At 41.0% G+C, this 16902-nt stretch overlaps 1 protein-coding gene across 4 annotated transcripts in view; it reads left to right on the top strand.

Annotated features, from left to right (window-relative positions):
* Nucleotides 1-1697: 1697 nt before the first annotated feature.
* letm1 (leucine zipper-EF-hand containing transmembrane protein 1) overlaps nt 1698-16902 on the top strand; it is a 30397-nt gene continuing 15192 nt past the window's right edge. For 2 of the 4 annotated variants that reach the window (XM_071921710.2, XM_078289417.1), the window contains exons 1-5: nt 1698-2039; nt 8641-8698; nt 9193-9685; nt 15214-15357; nt 16189-16326. In XM_071921710.2, the coding sequence (XP_071777811.1) occupies nt 1955-2039; nt 8641-8698; nt 9193-9685; nt 15214-15357; nt 16189-16326 (918 nt within the window). In that variant the 5' untranslated portion in view covers nt 1698-1954. The remainder of the gene's footprint in view (nt 2040-8640; nt 8699-9192; nt 9686-15213; nt 15358-16188; nt 16327-16902) is intronic. The other 2 variants (XM_078289416.1, XM_078289418.1) reach the window with 1 other exon arrangement.

Genomic DNA, 16902 nt, shown 5'->3' on the forward strand with positions numbered 1-16902 from the left:
AAGTTTGCTCTAGTACTTCAAAATAAAGGCCCCCATGCTTGAATTAATGGCTATTGATAATAAATGTGAATATCCTGTTCAAATTGAGCTTTTCATCCTAATAAATTAATTATTTCCACAAGACAATCAGAAATATAAATTAAATAGCCTGCATCAGAGAAGATGTGATTGATCTTTCACATTTATTTGTAAGAACAACTAAATAGGGTGGAATTCAATTTGGAAGAAAAGAGCATTCACAAAATCTGCAGATACTGACCGATATTTTATGACTGTTGATGTGGGGTCATATGTATTCAAAGGAAAGGTTTAGGACTTTTAGAAGCATGTCCTTTTAAACACTAAATATGCTCCCTTTTAGAACATTTAATACATTTTCACTATTCATTGAAACAATTCAGAAAGTACATTAGGAAATGGACAAAAACATGATCTTGTTCCGTTCACTGTCCAGCTTACCTTACTCATGCTGGACACAGCCTTGAATTGTATTGTGAGTCTCTTCTAACACTGATGAGAACTGTCCCAGACAAATTAAACTTTTTTCACCCTGTCTGTGCTCACTTTTGCATGTGTAGTGCATTAGTCCTGGGTGGAGGTAACATGAAATAGAATATTTATGATCAGTCTGCACACAGACTGATCATAAATATTCCATTTGATGTTACTTTTTGATCTGGATGGGTCAAAAAAAAGTTTTCTGATTATAGGTGGAAAACCCTACAAGCCCCACAGAGAAGAAATCTTACTTTAATATAACCCAATCAAAGTTTGTGTTTTTGATAAACTGTTATTTATTCACATTACCTGTGAAAAGACTATTTGGGACAAACATTTTTGTTCTTATACTCGCGCATACCGTTAAACTTTCATGTAAAAATTGAAATAGGGCTACAAGAATATGTGTAGAGCAGAGTAAAACACACACATCTCAATATATTCATACACCTGGGAAGCAACTTGCAGTATGCAGACTCTACTTTTGTTTTATTCTGGCATCAAGTCTCTCAATTAACTTAGTTCAGTATTTAAATCTAAACTGCCATTCACCTTCTCAATAATTGATATAGATTATAGATTGGATATAAGGACCATATTCTGGCAAACAATTTCCAGTCTTAGACTTTTGAAGAAATCACACTCCCTGAATGGACTGAACTAAAAGTGCTTTTTTTTTTTTTTTGAAACACAAGCAATTTACAATCACATAAAGCAAATTTGATCGACAAACCAAACAATATCTTCACAACGAGCTTAACATATCAATTCGAAATAAGAATTAAATAAAAAGTAAAAAAATACAAAGCTTACTTGTACATCTGAGGTTGAGATAAATAAATATTATCAAAATTAAATTTAAATAAAATGTAATTAAAAAGAAAAACAAACATACAAAAAGTCATCAAACCAATCCAAGGGGTTCATTTCTATTAGTTTATACCTTCCATAAGTTTATAGCTGTGTGTACTTTTCATTATTTTTAATGTTCTATTAAATAATTCAAATTTTTTTTTAAACTGTTAATGTAGGGAAAAAATGAAAAATGAATTGAAAGTGACCTCGTGAAAAAATGACCTTAACTCTGGAACACTGGCTTTTATTTTGAAAACACCAGACCGGAAGTGCCCTCTTCTCTTGATAGCTTAGCTTCTCCCAGACTGGCAGCTACCAGTCCGACGTCACTAGTGAGCTGTGGCCTGACCGGTAGCTAGCTGTCATCCGCGGAGAAGGGCAGGACATGGAGCTAGAAGTTCAGATGTACAGTTATATATGCGTTGTAGCTTGTTAGAAGCGTTAGTTACACGGACGTTGTTATTTTCTATGTAACCCGTTAGCCACCCGTCTAGCGGTCCGTCGGTTTCGACATCTTTACCAGAGAGTGGCTAGCTAACCGGCTAGCTAGCTAGTAACTGTTAACTGTTAACGTTAGCGAGTTGTGACAGAAAGCCTCCGCATGGCGTTAATCCTGTTTACGAGGTCTCGCGCACCTTTAATGAAAACATCTAGGTCATTAAAGAGCGAATTCAGAAAAGGTAAAGGTAAGTTTTAATGTTGTTGTTTTGTTATTGTCCATCTTATTGTGTATTGTGTCCATGGGGAAGAAATACGGCTAACGATTGGCTAGTAACATTAGCATCTAGAAGAATCAAGTATTTTCCTATAGGCAGGTGGTACTGGGTTTACAGGAAGATGGTGACTGAATAAAGATGATGATGCGGTGTGTTATGATGACCCGCTTGGGCATTATAACAGGAGATCATGTGTCAAACTGTCTCTGTCATCCGATTTTATAAGATACGAATCTATCTACTTGTTAATGTGTTCGTGTTTGGGAATATGCTTTGCCTGAGTAGGGACTGTATTCATAAACGTGCACATCGCGAGAGCGGGTAGCAGTAGGCACCACACCTCGCCAATACAGAATAAGGGGATACAACGTGATTTGGAGGCCAGGTTATTTGAGGACACGGTGGTTTCGATTCTCACTGGTAAGCGCAGTCTGGATGACACTGCAGCGCTCTGCTCGGTGCAGGCAGACAGGCTCTCTCCTCCTTTTCCCAAACCATACATCAGCAACACACGCTATGGAAGAACTGATTTGAACTGTATTTTGGCTACATAATGTGCAGAATTTGTCAAGTTAACCCTAATCTTGACTAATAGATATAGGCTTCTCTGTTAGTGCCTTATTTTGTCTTGGTTATCTGTATTGTTGCTGTTTGGACAAGGTTGTAAGATGTGGATACAGAACATGTTGACTTTGTCCATTTCTTCCTATCCCTATGTTTAGAGGAATGCTCTCATTTTTTCCTCAAACTGATCATTCCATTGCTTTATGGAGCTGCTGCAGACTGAGGGTATTAATGTTTTGTCTCCATGGCAACATAATCAAATGGCAGTATAATTATAACAGAGTAGTCTTCAGCTGAACATCAAACAGACTGAGTGACCTCTAGCACTATCGGCAGACTAACACAACAATTTCACTTTACAACAAGTGTGTAATCAGCATGCATTTCAAATTAGCTGTTGTAAAACCGGCTTGGACATTGAGGTTATGTATCGTGTTACTTCGCTGTTGTTTAATCTATAGCTAATTGTCAGTGAGCTGCTTTGAGAACATGAGGGGAATGCAGCTGAGGAGATGATTTATAAGTCCGTAGTGGTGGTGTGTTCCCCGTGCATTGTGGCTGGGCATATAAATAGACGAGGGGGAGAGAGGGGATTTGTGTGTCTGCGGTAGACTACTGAGATCATGCTTCTTGGCTTTAGGCCCAGATAGTCAGACAAATTGCAGGGCATCCATGGGGAAAGGTCAGTACCTCTTATAAGTTCCACCTCAGCCAGACTGTTCCACTGGCACTGAGCACTGATAACTGGTCATGGCATCATTCCCCTTTGCTTTTACATGCCTATAGTGTTGCAGATGCTAGCTGATATCCTGGTTAAGGTCATACTCATTATAAGCTCTTCAAATGCATCATCAAATCTTAATCATGAATATTCCTGAGCACATGAATAGATTTCATATTCTGAATATTAACTTACACAGGCCGCAAAACCCAACAGTAAACAGGATAAGGTGTTTACGTTACACGCAGTAGCATCCAGGCTAATATTGGTACCCATGCTATATATAAACATGTTACCCATGCTATCATGTTTGGGTTTCTCATATTCGGCATACAAGCTTATCCTGGTTTTTGTTTACAGGATATGGCCTTTCCACGTGTCAGTGTTAATCATAACACTTGAGTATCCAGAACAATATTGGAATGTAAATATAAGCATGTAAACACACTCAGCTTTCTAATAATAAAAATTCAGAGAATACTAGTTTAGGTCGCTCTGATTCTATATGTCATTAAGTGAGTGCAAATTAAGCAGAAATTGTGACAGTAGAGCAAAGGGATGGCGGCCGCAGCTTAAAGTGGAAGGTCGCCGTTTTGAATCCCTGGACTGGCGGGGAAAACATGGTTGGGGAAAGTGAATGACATACACTCTCCATACCTCAGGTGCCCTTGAGCAAGGCATTTAACCCTACCTTCTTCAGTGGAGTTGCTCAGTGCAGTAGAAGGCTTTGGTTGTACTGGGCAGTCCTCAGTCAACCTACTCTGGATAAATAAATATTTTTTAAAAAATGACCTTTGGAACCACACTTTTGGTACCACAGCAATACAATGTCCAAGAGCTGCCTGATCAGCAGTCTTAAGTTGACAGATGAACATTGACCATTGTGCAGTATTTTATCAAGTCTTGGCAGTGGATGCGTAGCTATGTTCAGGGCTGTCCTGTAAGGTCAGTCAGAAGTGGTAAAGATTAGCAGCACTATCTCACTCAGTGTCAATAAACCACAGTAGAAACAATATAGTTTCTGGGGTGATGACATGACGGAACACGTGTATGAGCCTGGGTGGAGGAGCGAAATCAGCGGAGTATAAGGGCGCATTCACACCAAGCAGATTTGGAGCGGGTTTTTTGTTTTTTTCAAACTCTGGGGCGTTTTCTCCTTTAGTTTGGTTCGTTTTGGCAGGTGAGAACAATATCCTCTTCAAAGCAAACTGTAGTGCGGTTCGTTAGGAGTGAGAATGTAATCGTACCAATTACAGGAAAGGACAATGACAAAATGAACCAAGGGCAGACTGGTAGGATGCCAGTTTACCAAAATCCTGTCCAATAAAAGAGCTGCTTGTGAGTCAGTGTGACTTTTGTTTACAAGCCCTGGTTTGCTTGCAAGTTGGCAGTGTGAGCCTAAACGAGCCAAATACAAAAATGCAACAAAGTAAACTTTTCCACAATGGCTCTGACCAAAGAAAACAAACTGTAGGTGTGACCTCATCCTAAGTGTGTAAGTACAGATGAGTGTTGGTCTGATGGGTGCTGAGTATAGACAGCTGGTGGTTTTGGAACTTGAAGAATTTGCTGTTGAGTCTTCTGGCGTTGCTGCGCGCTTAATTCAACTAAACATCTGTGATGGGAGGTGTCCACTTGATAAACAAATGACATGCAACATCCAACCTCCCTCCTCTTTTCCTCTAGCATCCAAGCCAGATTTCTACATAGGAACTCACCCAATTTGGTAACACAAGAGATGGTTACATCAGATCCTGTGTATTGTTAAATGTTCAGGTATTGGGAACTGTTTTGAAATGGCTGAGACCAAATGTAACAACTGTTGTGTCCTTATTCAACCTCTTTATGGGAGCACTTCAAAGAAATGTCACACATGGCTGCAGGCTACTGTTTGGCGACTTAGCCTACTGCTTCCACAGGTGGAGAAAACGTATCTGACAGGTGGGAAAAAGTCAAGTCAACATCCAACAGTGGCCGAGCACAAGACAAGTCAGAATAGGCACAAGACCAAGACAGGTCCAAGACATCAGAGAAGCAGTCCAGACTACAGCAGTGTTTCCCAGCCCAGTCCTTAAATACCCTCTGTCCCACGACAGTTTTTGTTTCATCTTTACTCTTGCAAACCTGATCCAATTAAGGACTTAATGCTGAGTGTGTCAGCAGTAGAAACAGATCTACCTGAACAGGGCTCGCATGAAAATGTGTAGCCCTTAATTGGATCAGGTGTGCAGGAGTAGAGCTGGAGCCACAGAACTTGAATGGATTGAATGGTCCTTCTACTGTTTGCCTTGGTAATTTGGCTAGTAGAGCATAAAATGGTGGTTATGGTATTTTAAGGGTTAATTGCTATGGTGACAACACAAGTCTGGACATAAAGGCCATAAAGTCTGTTACACCTGCTTGAGAACTGTGCAGATGAGTCTGTTAGCGTTTGTCGTCTAAGCTCAACTGAAAGCTACCGTTAAAGACAAGGTTAACATAGCATTAACAGAGACTGTACTTCTCTCTCTAGCTCTTCTAGTCAACATTAGCATGTTAGCAATCCATGGCAGCAAGGCAACAGAGAAGCTGTTTTGGTTCTTGCTGTAAAACCTCTCAGCTCAGTGACTTGGCCGTAGGTCGGTTTATACGGAAGCTAGCTCAACGGTACATATAAAAATGCCGCTCTGACGGTCCAGGAACGTTGATTTGAATGGGAATGACCGTTCTATCCATTCAAGTTCTGTGGCTGGAGCAAAAACTTGCAGGACAGGAGGGGCTTGAGAACAGGGTTGGGAAACACTGGTCTAGAGACTGGACTCAAGACTGAGACTGGACTGAGTACTACAGTCCCGAGCTAAAGGACACTGAGCTGCTACAACTCTGTGCTTTTCACTACAACTTCTGTCAGTCAGGCTGCTGCAGTGAAAACAAGACCTAGCAGACCGACCCTGTAACTTGGCACTAAACTGTCTGTGCTCACTTGCCACGTGATATTGATTGCTAAGCAGTTTAGTTGGAAGTCGGTTCAATCAAGGAACTTTGTATATGCCTGAATATCCCAACAAGCTCACTGATTGGCTGTTAAAACGAGATGCTGTTCGTTGCTATGGCTCTGTATTATTCGGTATAATGTGAGAGTTGTGTAGCTAACACTACCTAATACTAAATTAAATACTAAATAATTTGTTAGCTAACCTCTGGTGGAGCATTTTCAAAATTAATCTCTACTAAGCTCCATAGAAAGTTAGATGTGGCAATATCACCCCAAGAAAAACCTCAGATTTTTTTCATGATGTTGCATTTTTGCATGGAGGAAAATCAGTCACATCGTAACCATGGTAACAACACTGCAGTTGATTTATCTCCTGCTAATGCTACCGTTTTCCAAGAAGTTTAGATTTAAGCAGCTGGACTCTATAACCAAATGGACACTCTTGGCTTTAATAGTGAGTCGTATAGCCAGGCAGGCACTTTGGCTCCTTGTTCTGTGCTGTCTTTCAAGAGGGTTTTATCTTCAGGTTAGAAGGCTTAGCCCACGTTTGTTGTTCACTGAAATCATTTTGAGGACAAGACAGTTTCACTGCCTCTTGTTTGAGGTTCTGTGGGTGAGCATACAGAGGACAGCGTTTCCTCTGTATTCTGCAGTGGTGCGGCTCCACAGCGAGGACATGACCACCACTGCTAGAGAAACTGTGAAATTGAATTTAACACTATAATTTAGCCAACTTACTCTGTGAAAACAAATGTGTGTAGGTTTTGTATTAATGTTTTTATTATGTCCTGCCAGCATGGTACATGCAACACATGATAGAAACTTCATCCTTACACCACAGGTTCACAGTTGATCTGGTTAGATTTTGGACATAAATGTGCATATTAATGAGGAAAAATGATTTTCTCAAAACTACTGTAACTCTTTAATGTTTTAAGATACAGTGTTTATATTAATACTGTGTGTGGTATCTTAAGACAAGCATGTTGACATACATATTTGCTAATTAATGCATCGACTAGCTTAATTAATGACCTCAATAGCATTACTGGTTATGTTTAATATATCATAGTGGTTATGGCGGGACAACTGGCAGCTCAGGTGCGTTTTTTAGCTCTGCAACAAATACTAGAACCAAAACATAACTTGGACCAAAACAGGTACGGATGTGGAAGCAAAACTGCTAGTAACCCACAAGCGCAAGTAAAAGCACAGGGGGAAACACTGTAGAGGTTTGGGTACTTTTACAGCCCAGGCGAGTGGCAGCGGTTTAGGTAATGGGCTGTATTTCCAGAACTTTCTTTCTGTGTCGTGTGTAACCCCCAGCCACAGTCACAAAGGTGACACCGTTCCAGTAAACTCTGTGTCCTCCTGCCTAGCAGCTCCGGCCTGTCACGCTCCACCCGGCTCCGCTGGCTTCACTCCAGCCGGCCATGTGACAGCCAGAGGAGAGGCGTGTCTGGGCCATCTGCTCAGAGCTGATTGGCTGGCAGTGTTTCATCGCCCCGCCCCCTCTCTCTGCATGCACGTCACTCTGACAGCTGCCTCCGGGGTTTGGGAGTCCCTCTGTGGGCCTCTCTATGGGTGTGAACATCCTGGCCCCAAGACAGATCCATGTATGGATAATAATAGAATTGATTTAAGAATAATTAAGTTTATTTGTCTCGCAAAGCTCTTTACAGACAACAAAAACAACAAAGGCCGGTGCGATAAACAGTCAAAAATAGAGTTAAAGAAAAACAAAACAGGCAAATATAACCAGAATAGAATGGTTAAAAACAAATTTATAGAATGGCCTGTCTGTAAAGTGTTTTTCTTTTATACCTTTTGACTGACTGAATTCATGCTATTTTGATTTAGGCTTGTACCAAAACTTCAAGATTGGTGTGGCACCATGGGATATAGGCATAGGGTTTAAAAAAGCCTCAGAAACGGAGGGAAAGGCCAAATCATTGTGCCTGCCCATGACTTCAGCAGACATTTCCTTGCCTACCTAGACCGTCATGGAACATGACATGTGACTTTACCTAATCATGTTATTGCATAATCCATTAAAGGCATTCTACCTTGTTGCTAATGTCATTGCTGGCTAAGTAAATTCAGAAATTAAGTTGCACGAACATATCAGTGCAGGCAGTGCTTTCAGAAGTCTGTTTAGGTTATGTGTGGTCTTGGTTTTTTGCTGAGCCACAGAAGTTTGAATAAATCCCTTTTTGTGTGTGTGTGTGTGTGTGTGTGTGTGTGTGTGTGTGTGTCTGTCTAATGGCTCGTTATCAGTCCACAGCTGCTCATGTTGTTTGCCTTCCTTTCAGGGAAACTACAAGATGGTGCCTGTTTCAACTGCACAGCGCTCAGACTCTCCAGTCAAAAGTAAGCCAATTAAATGGAGGGATTGCAAGATTTCAGGTCCTGAAAAAAGTCTGAAAATGTCTTGTATAATAGATAGTAAATTGGTCTTGCATTTCATTCTAATTAAAAACATCTTGAAAAGTTTTACATTTAAATTAATGGAACTTGCAGACACCATGTACTGTTCTAATGTATCTAAAAGCAAAGATTATAGATTTTTCTTGGTACACTTTGCAGTATTGCGGTTCCAAAACGATATATATCCATTTTGCAAAAAAATATCATTACCTGAAGTTCATTAATCAATATCCTGGCTGTCAAAATGTTATCATTTTGTCAATCAAGAACTTAAATTCCTTCCATGACTTATTTTAATTTTTGAGCCATCACTCAGTTTCTAAGAGTAGGTGTCACTTTTTTCACATGGATCTTGGAGCAAAATAATTTCCTTTGATTTCCAGCACTGAGCCTGAACTTATCTGTCTTTAAGCTCTTTGTCCCGTTGTCTCCTTTAGACTCGATGCGCTCCGACTCGGCAGCTTGGCCCAGGTCTCTTCATTCGGCCCTTACATCCACTTGTCAGATGGTTACGCGGGCCCCTGCCAGAGCGTGGACGCACTGCGGCCGTACTGCGCTTTTGTGGTGGGGGCCTCCCCTTCACCGTACCCTGCAATCACAACGGGGGCCCAGTGGACAATAGCGCGGCCGCAGGACATCGCCGGTGTCCGGTGGATACACACCACGAGGCGGAGATGGGACGACTCCAAGGTGGAGAAGTCGCTGCGTTCGCTAAAGGACAAGAACAAGAAGCTGGAGGAAGGTGGGCCGGTGTACAGCCCGACGCTCGACGCCGAACCCGTCAGGAGGACGCTCAGACAGCGGGTGGTAGACGAGATCAAACACTACTACCACGGCTTCAGGCTGCTGTGGATTGACACCACTATTGCCGGGCGAATGCTGTGGAGGGTGCTGAACGGAAACCCGCTGTCCCGCCGCGAGAGGAGACAGGTGAGGCCTGCGGGGGGAAAGGAAAGGAACAAAAGAAAAGGAAATAGTGGAGTAGTCTTCTCTGGGGGCCAACATTTCCAAGTCATTTTTCTTGCAGACCCAAATCTGTTTCGTGGATAGTGTCAAATTTACCCTTGCTTTAGAATGCCCTTTTTAGCTTAAGTTATCCAGGGACTTTGTTAAGCAACATTCTCGTCACCAGGCTTCACATTCACAATCCCACACATTCACACCTGGGAGCGGTCCAGTACAACCACTGGACAGGTTACAGTGTTGTTCAGCTAACATTTCATTGCAGTGGTTTGTTTAGACTTTGGCAGCGTAATGTAGTTACTAAATTGTGACACAAATTTCACAAGAATAATGTTTTACATTTCAGGCTTTTAGCTGGTGCTCTTATCCAGAGTAACTTACAATGTGTACAACCGTAGAATAAACTTAACATTGGTACATAACAAAAGGTAATAAAAAGGACACGAAAAATGATTACATGTGGGTCGACCTTAATACAATTAGTGAGTGATTTAACCTAGTTAGCTCTGCTATGTAATGTTGTTCCTGTACTAATTACATTATTGCAACACAGATCAAGAGGGATTGCTCAACTACCTTTTTTAACCTTGTAATTCTAGATACTGGAAATTACATAGAGCTGAGGTGAATTACTTCGATCAGTTTACCATTGTGCGGCAAGAAGATTGGTAGCAGTTTCACCTCTGTGTCTGGTATTTAGTGCAATATGATACATATGCTAAGCCTTTTGGGATGATTAACATACACAATGTGCAATAGCATTAGCATGCACGTAGCACGCATTAGTATGTAGTGAACTAAATACATATTTTGGGCATACAAAAGTGCTCAAAATCTTCTTGCTGCACATCAGTAAATAAATGTGTTAAGAGTGTATTTGCCTGAAACTGAATGTAATTCTTATAAATTAAGATTATTTTAGGCGATACCAGACTCTGAGCTGTCAACCCAAAAGTGCATTTTCACATTGATGAAAGCAATTGGCACAAATCACTCTCGACTTGATAGGTGGAGTTCTCCATTGGTTTATCAATCCGTTTTTCCTTCACTTTGCTAGCAGTGATGATGCAGCGCTAATTGAGTGCGAGATTTGTAATTAACACCAAACCACTGGTGTTGACTGTGGCTGGCAAGTTTACCTATTCTACCAGCCATTTGAGCAGGTAACCATTCATCGCTCAAAGGCCCGTGTGATTTCTGAAAATTATAGTTACTCTGTAAAAGTGGCAGGTAAACTTTGGAATCCATCAACTACTGATTTCAGTGGATAAAAAGTTCGTTTTCTAGCCTGAATGAGCGTTGACAGAGCAGATGAGCAGTTTAGAGATCAAGGGTGACTCAAGTAATGATTCAAGTAAGACAACCCTTGTTCTGTCATGTTTAATCCACAGCTTCTCAAACCTGATGAGATCAATTATAGAAACCGGCTGCAAACTGATTGTTTACCCACTAGTCACTCATCAGACTGTGCTGCTTGATTAAAGCTCTTAAAGAAGAAGCATTGCATGTTGCTGCTTTGATTTGACAACTCCTCTTTTAGCTTTAGCTTCAGCCCATGCTACACCTCTTATGAAATAACAATCGGTAGTTAATAATGCGATCCAGTTACATTGTCTGGCAGTTTATTACACTAACAAGTTTTATTACATTTTCAATCCATTTAGAGGGACGTTTTACTTGTTTTTACTCGTTACTACATTTTACTGACAAGTTATTACATTATCTAGCAGTTATGGGCCAAAATAAGGATGACCTGAGACCAAATCTAAAAAATGACCCCTAACCACCACTAATACAAACCAAATACAGAAGAAACACTGTTTAGATTTATGTTTCGAGAATGTAGTTTTAAGAAAGACACTCCTGAGTGAATTACTGTGCATATAGTAGAATAAATCAATATTCATGAAATGCCTTGATTGCAAGTAGTCAAGTAATGCATACGTGTACAGGACAGACTCTAGTAATACTCTGTGATGACACGATCCGGTCCTTGTTCTGAATTGAAGGCAACATGCCGTGTTATATTCAGGGGGGCTGTTTGGAGCGGGGCCCAGCGCCCGCTGCAGTAATCTGATGCAGGTGCTGGGACGCAGGAGAGGTGAGCGGGTCGGCTCCGGTCACGCTGTTACCTCTTCCCCTGAGGGAACAGGCATAGCAGACATGACTGGCAAGTTGTGAATGCTGCTTTAAAGTGAGAAGTGTTGGGATGCTGTTGTGGTCGACTGGGAGTCTGTCCATGTGCGAGGACTGCATGTGTTCTGGCTCAGGCACTTGATCAAATACAAAATTCAGCAGCCGCTTTCACTATTTGACTAGCTAAACTGAACTTAAGAAGAAAAAAGAACCTTGTAATGACTGTTGTTTACCTGCTGATGGAGAAGAGAGTTAGAAGCCACAGTCAAAACTGACCAGCATTTGGTTGCTGGCTGTTGTTTATTTCCCACTTTACTCACCTCACTTTACTGTCATTGCTCTGCCGGTTGGAGTTTGACTTGGGGAAAATTCCAGCCAAGCCCAAATTTGTATTTTTTATATATTTTTTTGACCAAACCAAAACTGAGCTTGAGGGATAAAGACAGACTAAAGCCTAAAGTGACTATTATTACTATTATATATTTTATATTATACTATTATATTATTATAATAATGTCAGTATCTTTCAACAATATTTTTGAACCTGGGCTCAAGCCAACCTCTCACCCCTTTGAGAGTCCCGTCGAGTTTAATGTCCACATCCTCTACATCCTGTAAAACTCATAAAATACAGGAAACCGGTGAACTGACCACCATTCATAAAAATTTTAAGATCGTTTTATTCAATAAGTGCAGTACATGTACAGGAATTTGACTCGGAGACATTGGTGCAGAGGCATGTTAACAACGTAGAGTTTCACAATACATACTGACACAAGGACAACAGGACTGCACATGCTTTTTAAAGGTATGACGCAATATGTCCTCTGAATGGTAGAATAAAGAGCTGAAACGTGCCTGTCTCCTGTTTCAGTGGCCCTGGTTCCATAAGTAAATTTACCATTCATTTTCTCTATAGACATTTCAGACCATATATGCAAGTGGGGTGCATTAACCCTATCTATCATGTACGGATCTCCTCCCCCTTCTACTCTCTAAAAAACACAAAACAAAACTGATTATATGAATGCTACTTATTCCTATTAAAGGCTTAGCTGATGAAGACTGTGATGTACGGTCGGTTTGACTACTGTTGACAAAATGTACTTAATGTAAGTCGCTTTGGATAAAAGCGTCTGCTAAATGACATAATGTAATGTAATGTAATATAAAACGTTTTAAGCTTTTAACCGAACCAACCGGCTACAGGATGAATCACTTACAGCAATAGATTCAGACAACTAAATGGGAAAAATGGCAAGGGTACAAAACTGTGTACATAACGTTTTTAAGAGGGAACAAACTACTCATTCCACAATAATAATACTATAATAATACAATAGTGATTACTGATTTGGAATGATTTTCTTCTCCTTCTCCTTAAAAAAGACATCATGTCTGACAGTTAAATCATGGTGGAGCGGTGACAGTCACCGGTTGCTAGCAGACTAATGTTTCTTCACTCTCGTCTGGCTATCAACCATGCGCAGCTTTGGAGCAGCTGATGTTTCTATGGTAACGGCAACCTTTCTGATTGGTGGGAACTCGCTGAAGCTTGTGGGTGGCGTAGTATTTTACCAGGAACTCTGGAATAAAACATGATTTCTTAGCAACAAAGTTGAAATCAGATTGACTGATGGCTTCTACAGCAGCCTATATAGTTTTTTCACAAGCTAATAGCTCATGGTATGTCTACCTTACACTGGTAAAACGTTATGGCTAATAATCAAATTCCCTATGGGGAATTTACTTATGGAATTCAGTGTTTCCACTCTATATGTATCACTCAAGTCAGAATCACAATTTGAATCCCCTTATAAATACAATAAATGTACAGGAATCTGTCTCAGTTGTATTGGTGCATAGATATGTTCAGTATTCAGTATTCTGAGCTGAATGGCTATGTGCTGTAGAAAAAGGAAAGTAAAGCCTCATGCCAACCCTACTAGTGGTGCTGCTGGTCAGTGCTGATGATGGCCACTGTTTGCCCCCCATTAAAGCCACACTACTAGCCCATCTGCACCTTTTCAAATGCAGCTGACTCCCTCCGAGCGCATGTCCCCATCCCATCTACACCCCATTCATCTAACCTGCGCTGGCACTGCCTCCTTAATCCCCCCCTCTTTTCACATTCACTTTCTTACTCCGGCCTCCGCTCAAGGGTCCTTCTATTTTAATCTGTCAACCCACCCACCCCACCCCACCACCCCCCTCTTCTTTGATGTAGAGCTGTGGGAGATGATATACATGTCAATGGGACTGCGGACAAAGGCCTTTTCACTCATGCTGGCCTAAATCCTTCACCCTCGCTGGTCCAGTGACATGCAGGTGGAGAGAGGGGAGAAAGAGGGACTCGTGTTTTGCCCTTCTCCCCCCTGGGGCGTCTCTGTAGATGGCTGGTTGGTTGATTGTGTCTGTTGACGGTCAGCAAGCCACAGTTAGACAGCGGTACAATGACTAGTACTGGCCTGGTCCTTATATACTTTGAGGATTGTTCAGGTCTGAGCTTAACAAACGCGCTCCCTATTGGCTCAGGTGAACAGGTTTGTGAGCCTTGTGAGGCAGAATGTTCACTTTGGTCCGTAGCACCATGCAACTAACAAACCAGTGAATTAGGAGGTTTCTGTTGCTTTGGAGATGTATGGCCGCAGGGTCAAAAGTGCTGACTGCTCAAACCGCTATTAGAAGGGATTGAGTGGGGTGATTGTGCAAAGAGACAAAGGGAGGGAGATGAGGGGAAATTTTTACTGTTGTCTGTTGGCTGTTCTCCCCCACTGCTGCTCTCTGCTGGAGGCACGCACCAACTACAGCCCAGTGGAGATGAGTGGTACTGCATTGGTTGAATATACAGAGAAAAGCCTGCAGTGCATGTTCTGCAAAGACATCTTCAGTGTCGAAAAGCCAGAGAGACTCTTGAATTCTGTGGATTGCCCATCTGGCTGATGTATTTTTATATACATATATTTATTTTATGTATCTATATTGTATCGGTTTGTTCTTTTTTTAATTTTAACTTTAATGCTACTTGTTTTGTTTATATTATAATTTTTTTGTGATATTAAAAAAAATATTAATAAAAATACTAGAGCAAAAAAAAGGAAAAGTAGAAGGAAAGAAAAGCCAGAGAGATGCAGACACTAGCGTAGTTATTGAAATATTTTCTTCTAAGATGCTTTAATTTAATGATTATGTACCAAGTACACAGTTTGTCACTGCTAATTCCAGGCATTTGAAATGATCTCCCCATTTCCTCAGGACATGCACACACACGTCTTCACTCTCTCCGTCTGTGATTTTCCTCATCAGAAGTTTTTAATCAATCAATGCTAATTTCCAGCCTTTCAAAATCTCCTCCCCAGTTCCTCAGAACGTGCGCGGACGTCTTCAGGCTGCTTCCCTTCCTGGTGTTCATCATCGTCCCCTTCATGGAGTTCCTCCTTCCTATAGCGCTGAAACTCTTCCCCAACATGCTGCCGTCCACCTTCGAGACACAGACCAAGAAGGTAAATAGAGTCGGGCATCTCGTTTGAACTAAAGCTGCATGATATGGACAGAATACATGACATCACTACTGCGAATATTTTTACTGTTGTTGTGGTTGCGATATGACTTGCAATGTAAGTCTACATTGTCTGTTGATTTGACAATATCTCCCATTAGGCTTTCCATTGATATTCATAAATAATTTTTGCCAATATTGCAGCGTTTGCAGCATAAATATTGCAGTCTCTCATATTGCAATATCAATGAGAACTTGTGTTTTTTAGCAAGTATCCCCACCCGTAACATGGATAACATAACACCTAGGAAGCTGATGGATCCTAGGTGAAAGTTCATACAAGGAAAGTTTATATATGGTGATCCTGTTGCCGTCTCCTTCTGACGAGGGTTGATCCTATTTAAAGCCTAATCCTTACCATAGATATAACAGGATCCCTGACCTGCTGTTTCTAACCTGGACCTTTGTGTTGTAACTTTGACCCCCACAGCTCACTGCTCAGTATTATGTAATGTTGTTCTCTTCTTTGTTTATATTTTTCTTTTATACTCTGCTGTTTTAATCAGAGTCCCTTTATCCATCAAGTCCAGGAACCTATCTTGGTGGTGTTGGTGCAGACATATTAATAAATTTACAATCCATACTGACACTTAGACCTCATGTAAAAGATTGAAGAATTTCATTGATTTCACCTGTCATCATTTGACTGTGCAGTACAGTACAGTAATATCTCATTCATTTATTACATTTAATATGAAGAATGTGTATTATTTGTTTATTGGGAATTATCGGGAATATTTTAACGCAACATTTCATGTGTAATCTGTTGTTGTAGGAGGAGAGGTTGAAGAAGGAACTGCGGGTCAAACTGGAGATGGCCAAGTTCCTCCAGGACACCGTGGAGGAGATCGCTCTGCGGAACAAGGCTGCCAAAGGCAACGTGACGGAGGAGTTCTCCACCTTCTTCCAGAAGGTTGGTGACACACATCATCACGTAATGAGGGAAAACAGGCGGAGTACTACCCTCTGTTGGTGGAAAAAAGAATGAAATGTCAGTAGTTGGTCAGTCTTGAATTGGGTGTATTTGACAGGAAACGGTTGAAAGAATTAGGCCACAATTTGTAAAAAGATGAGGTTCTACTTTTTAACACTTAGGTTAAAATTTTAGGCATTTAAATGACACTCGTATCCATTGAGACTTAGAATAAGTACGGCAGAAGAATAGGCTTAAATTATTGTTTATAAAGCTTTAATATCAAAGTGGATTCGTCCAATGTCTTCACATGATTGAATATGTGTTTTCACTTTGTTTAGTTTCAGACAACCAAATCATTGTAGGGAAAGTGTCTGTGACCTGGGATTACTCATTTCAGTAACCTAAGGCTAGACAGTTTTGCACATTTGCAGCCCCAAATAGCAGCGAGAGGTAACTGAAGTTTACTCCAATACCCAGAAATCTTGTAACATGACATCAGTAAACTGCACACAGCAAACTCACGTTTACCAACCGGCCGGTCTGTGATGCTTTATATAAAAGAGAGAAGAGAAG

This window comes from Centroberyx gerrardi, chromosome 17, assembly GCF_048128805.1.
Source record: "Centroberyx gerrardi isolate f3 chromosome 17, fCenGer3.hap1.cur.20231027, whole genome shotgun sequence".
In the NCBI taxonomy this organism is placed as follows: domain Eukaryota; kingdom Metazoa; phylum Chordata; class Actinopteri; order Beryciformes; family Berycidae; genus Centroberyx; species Centroberyx gerrardi.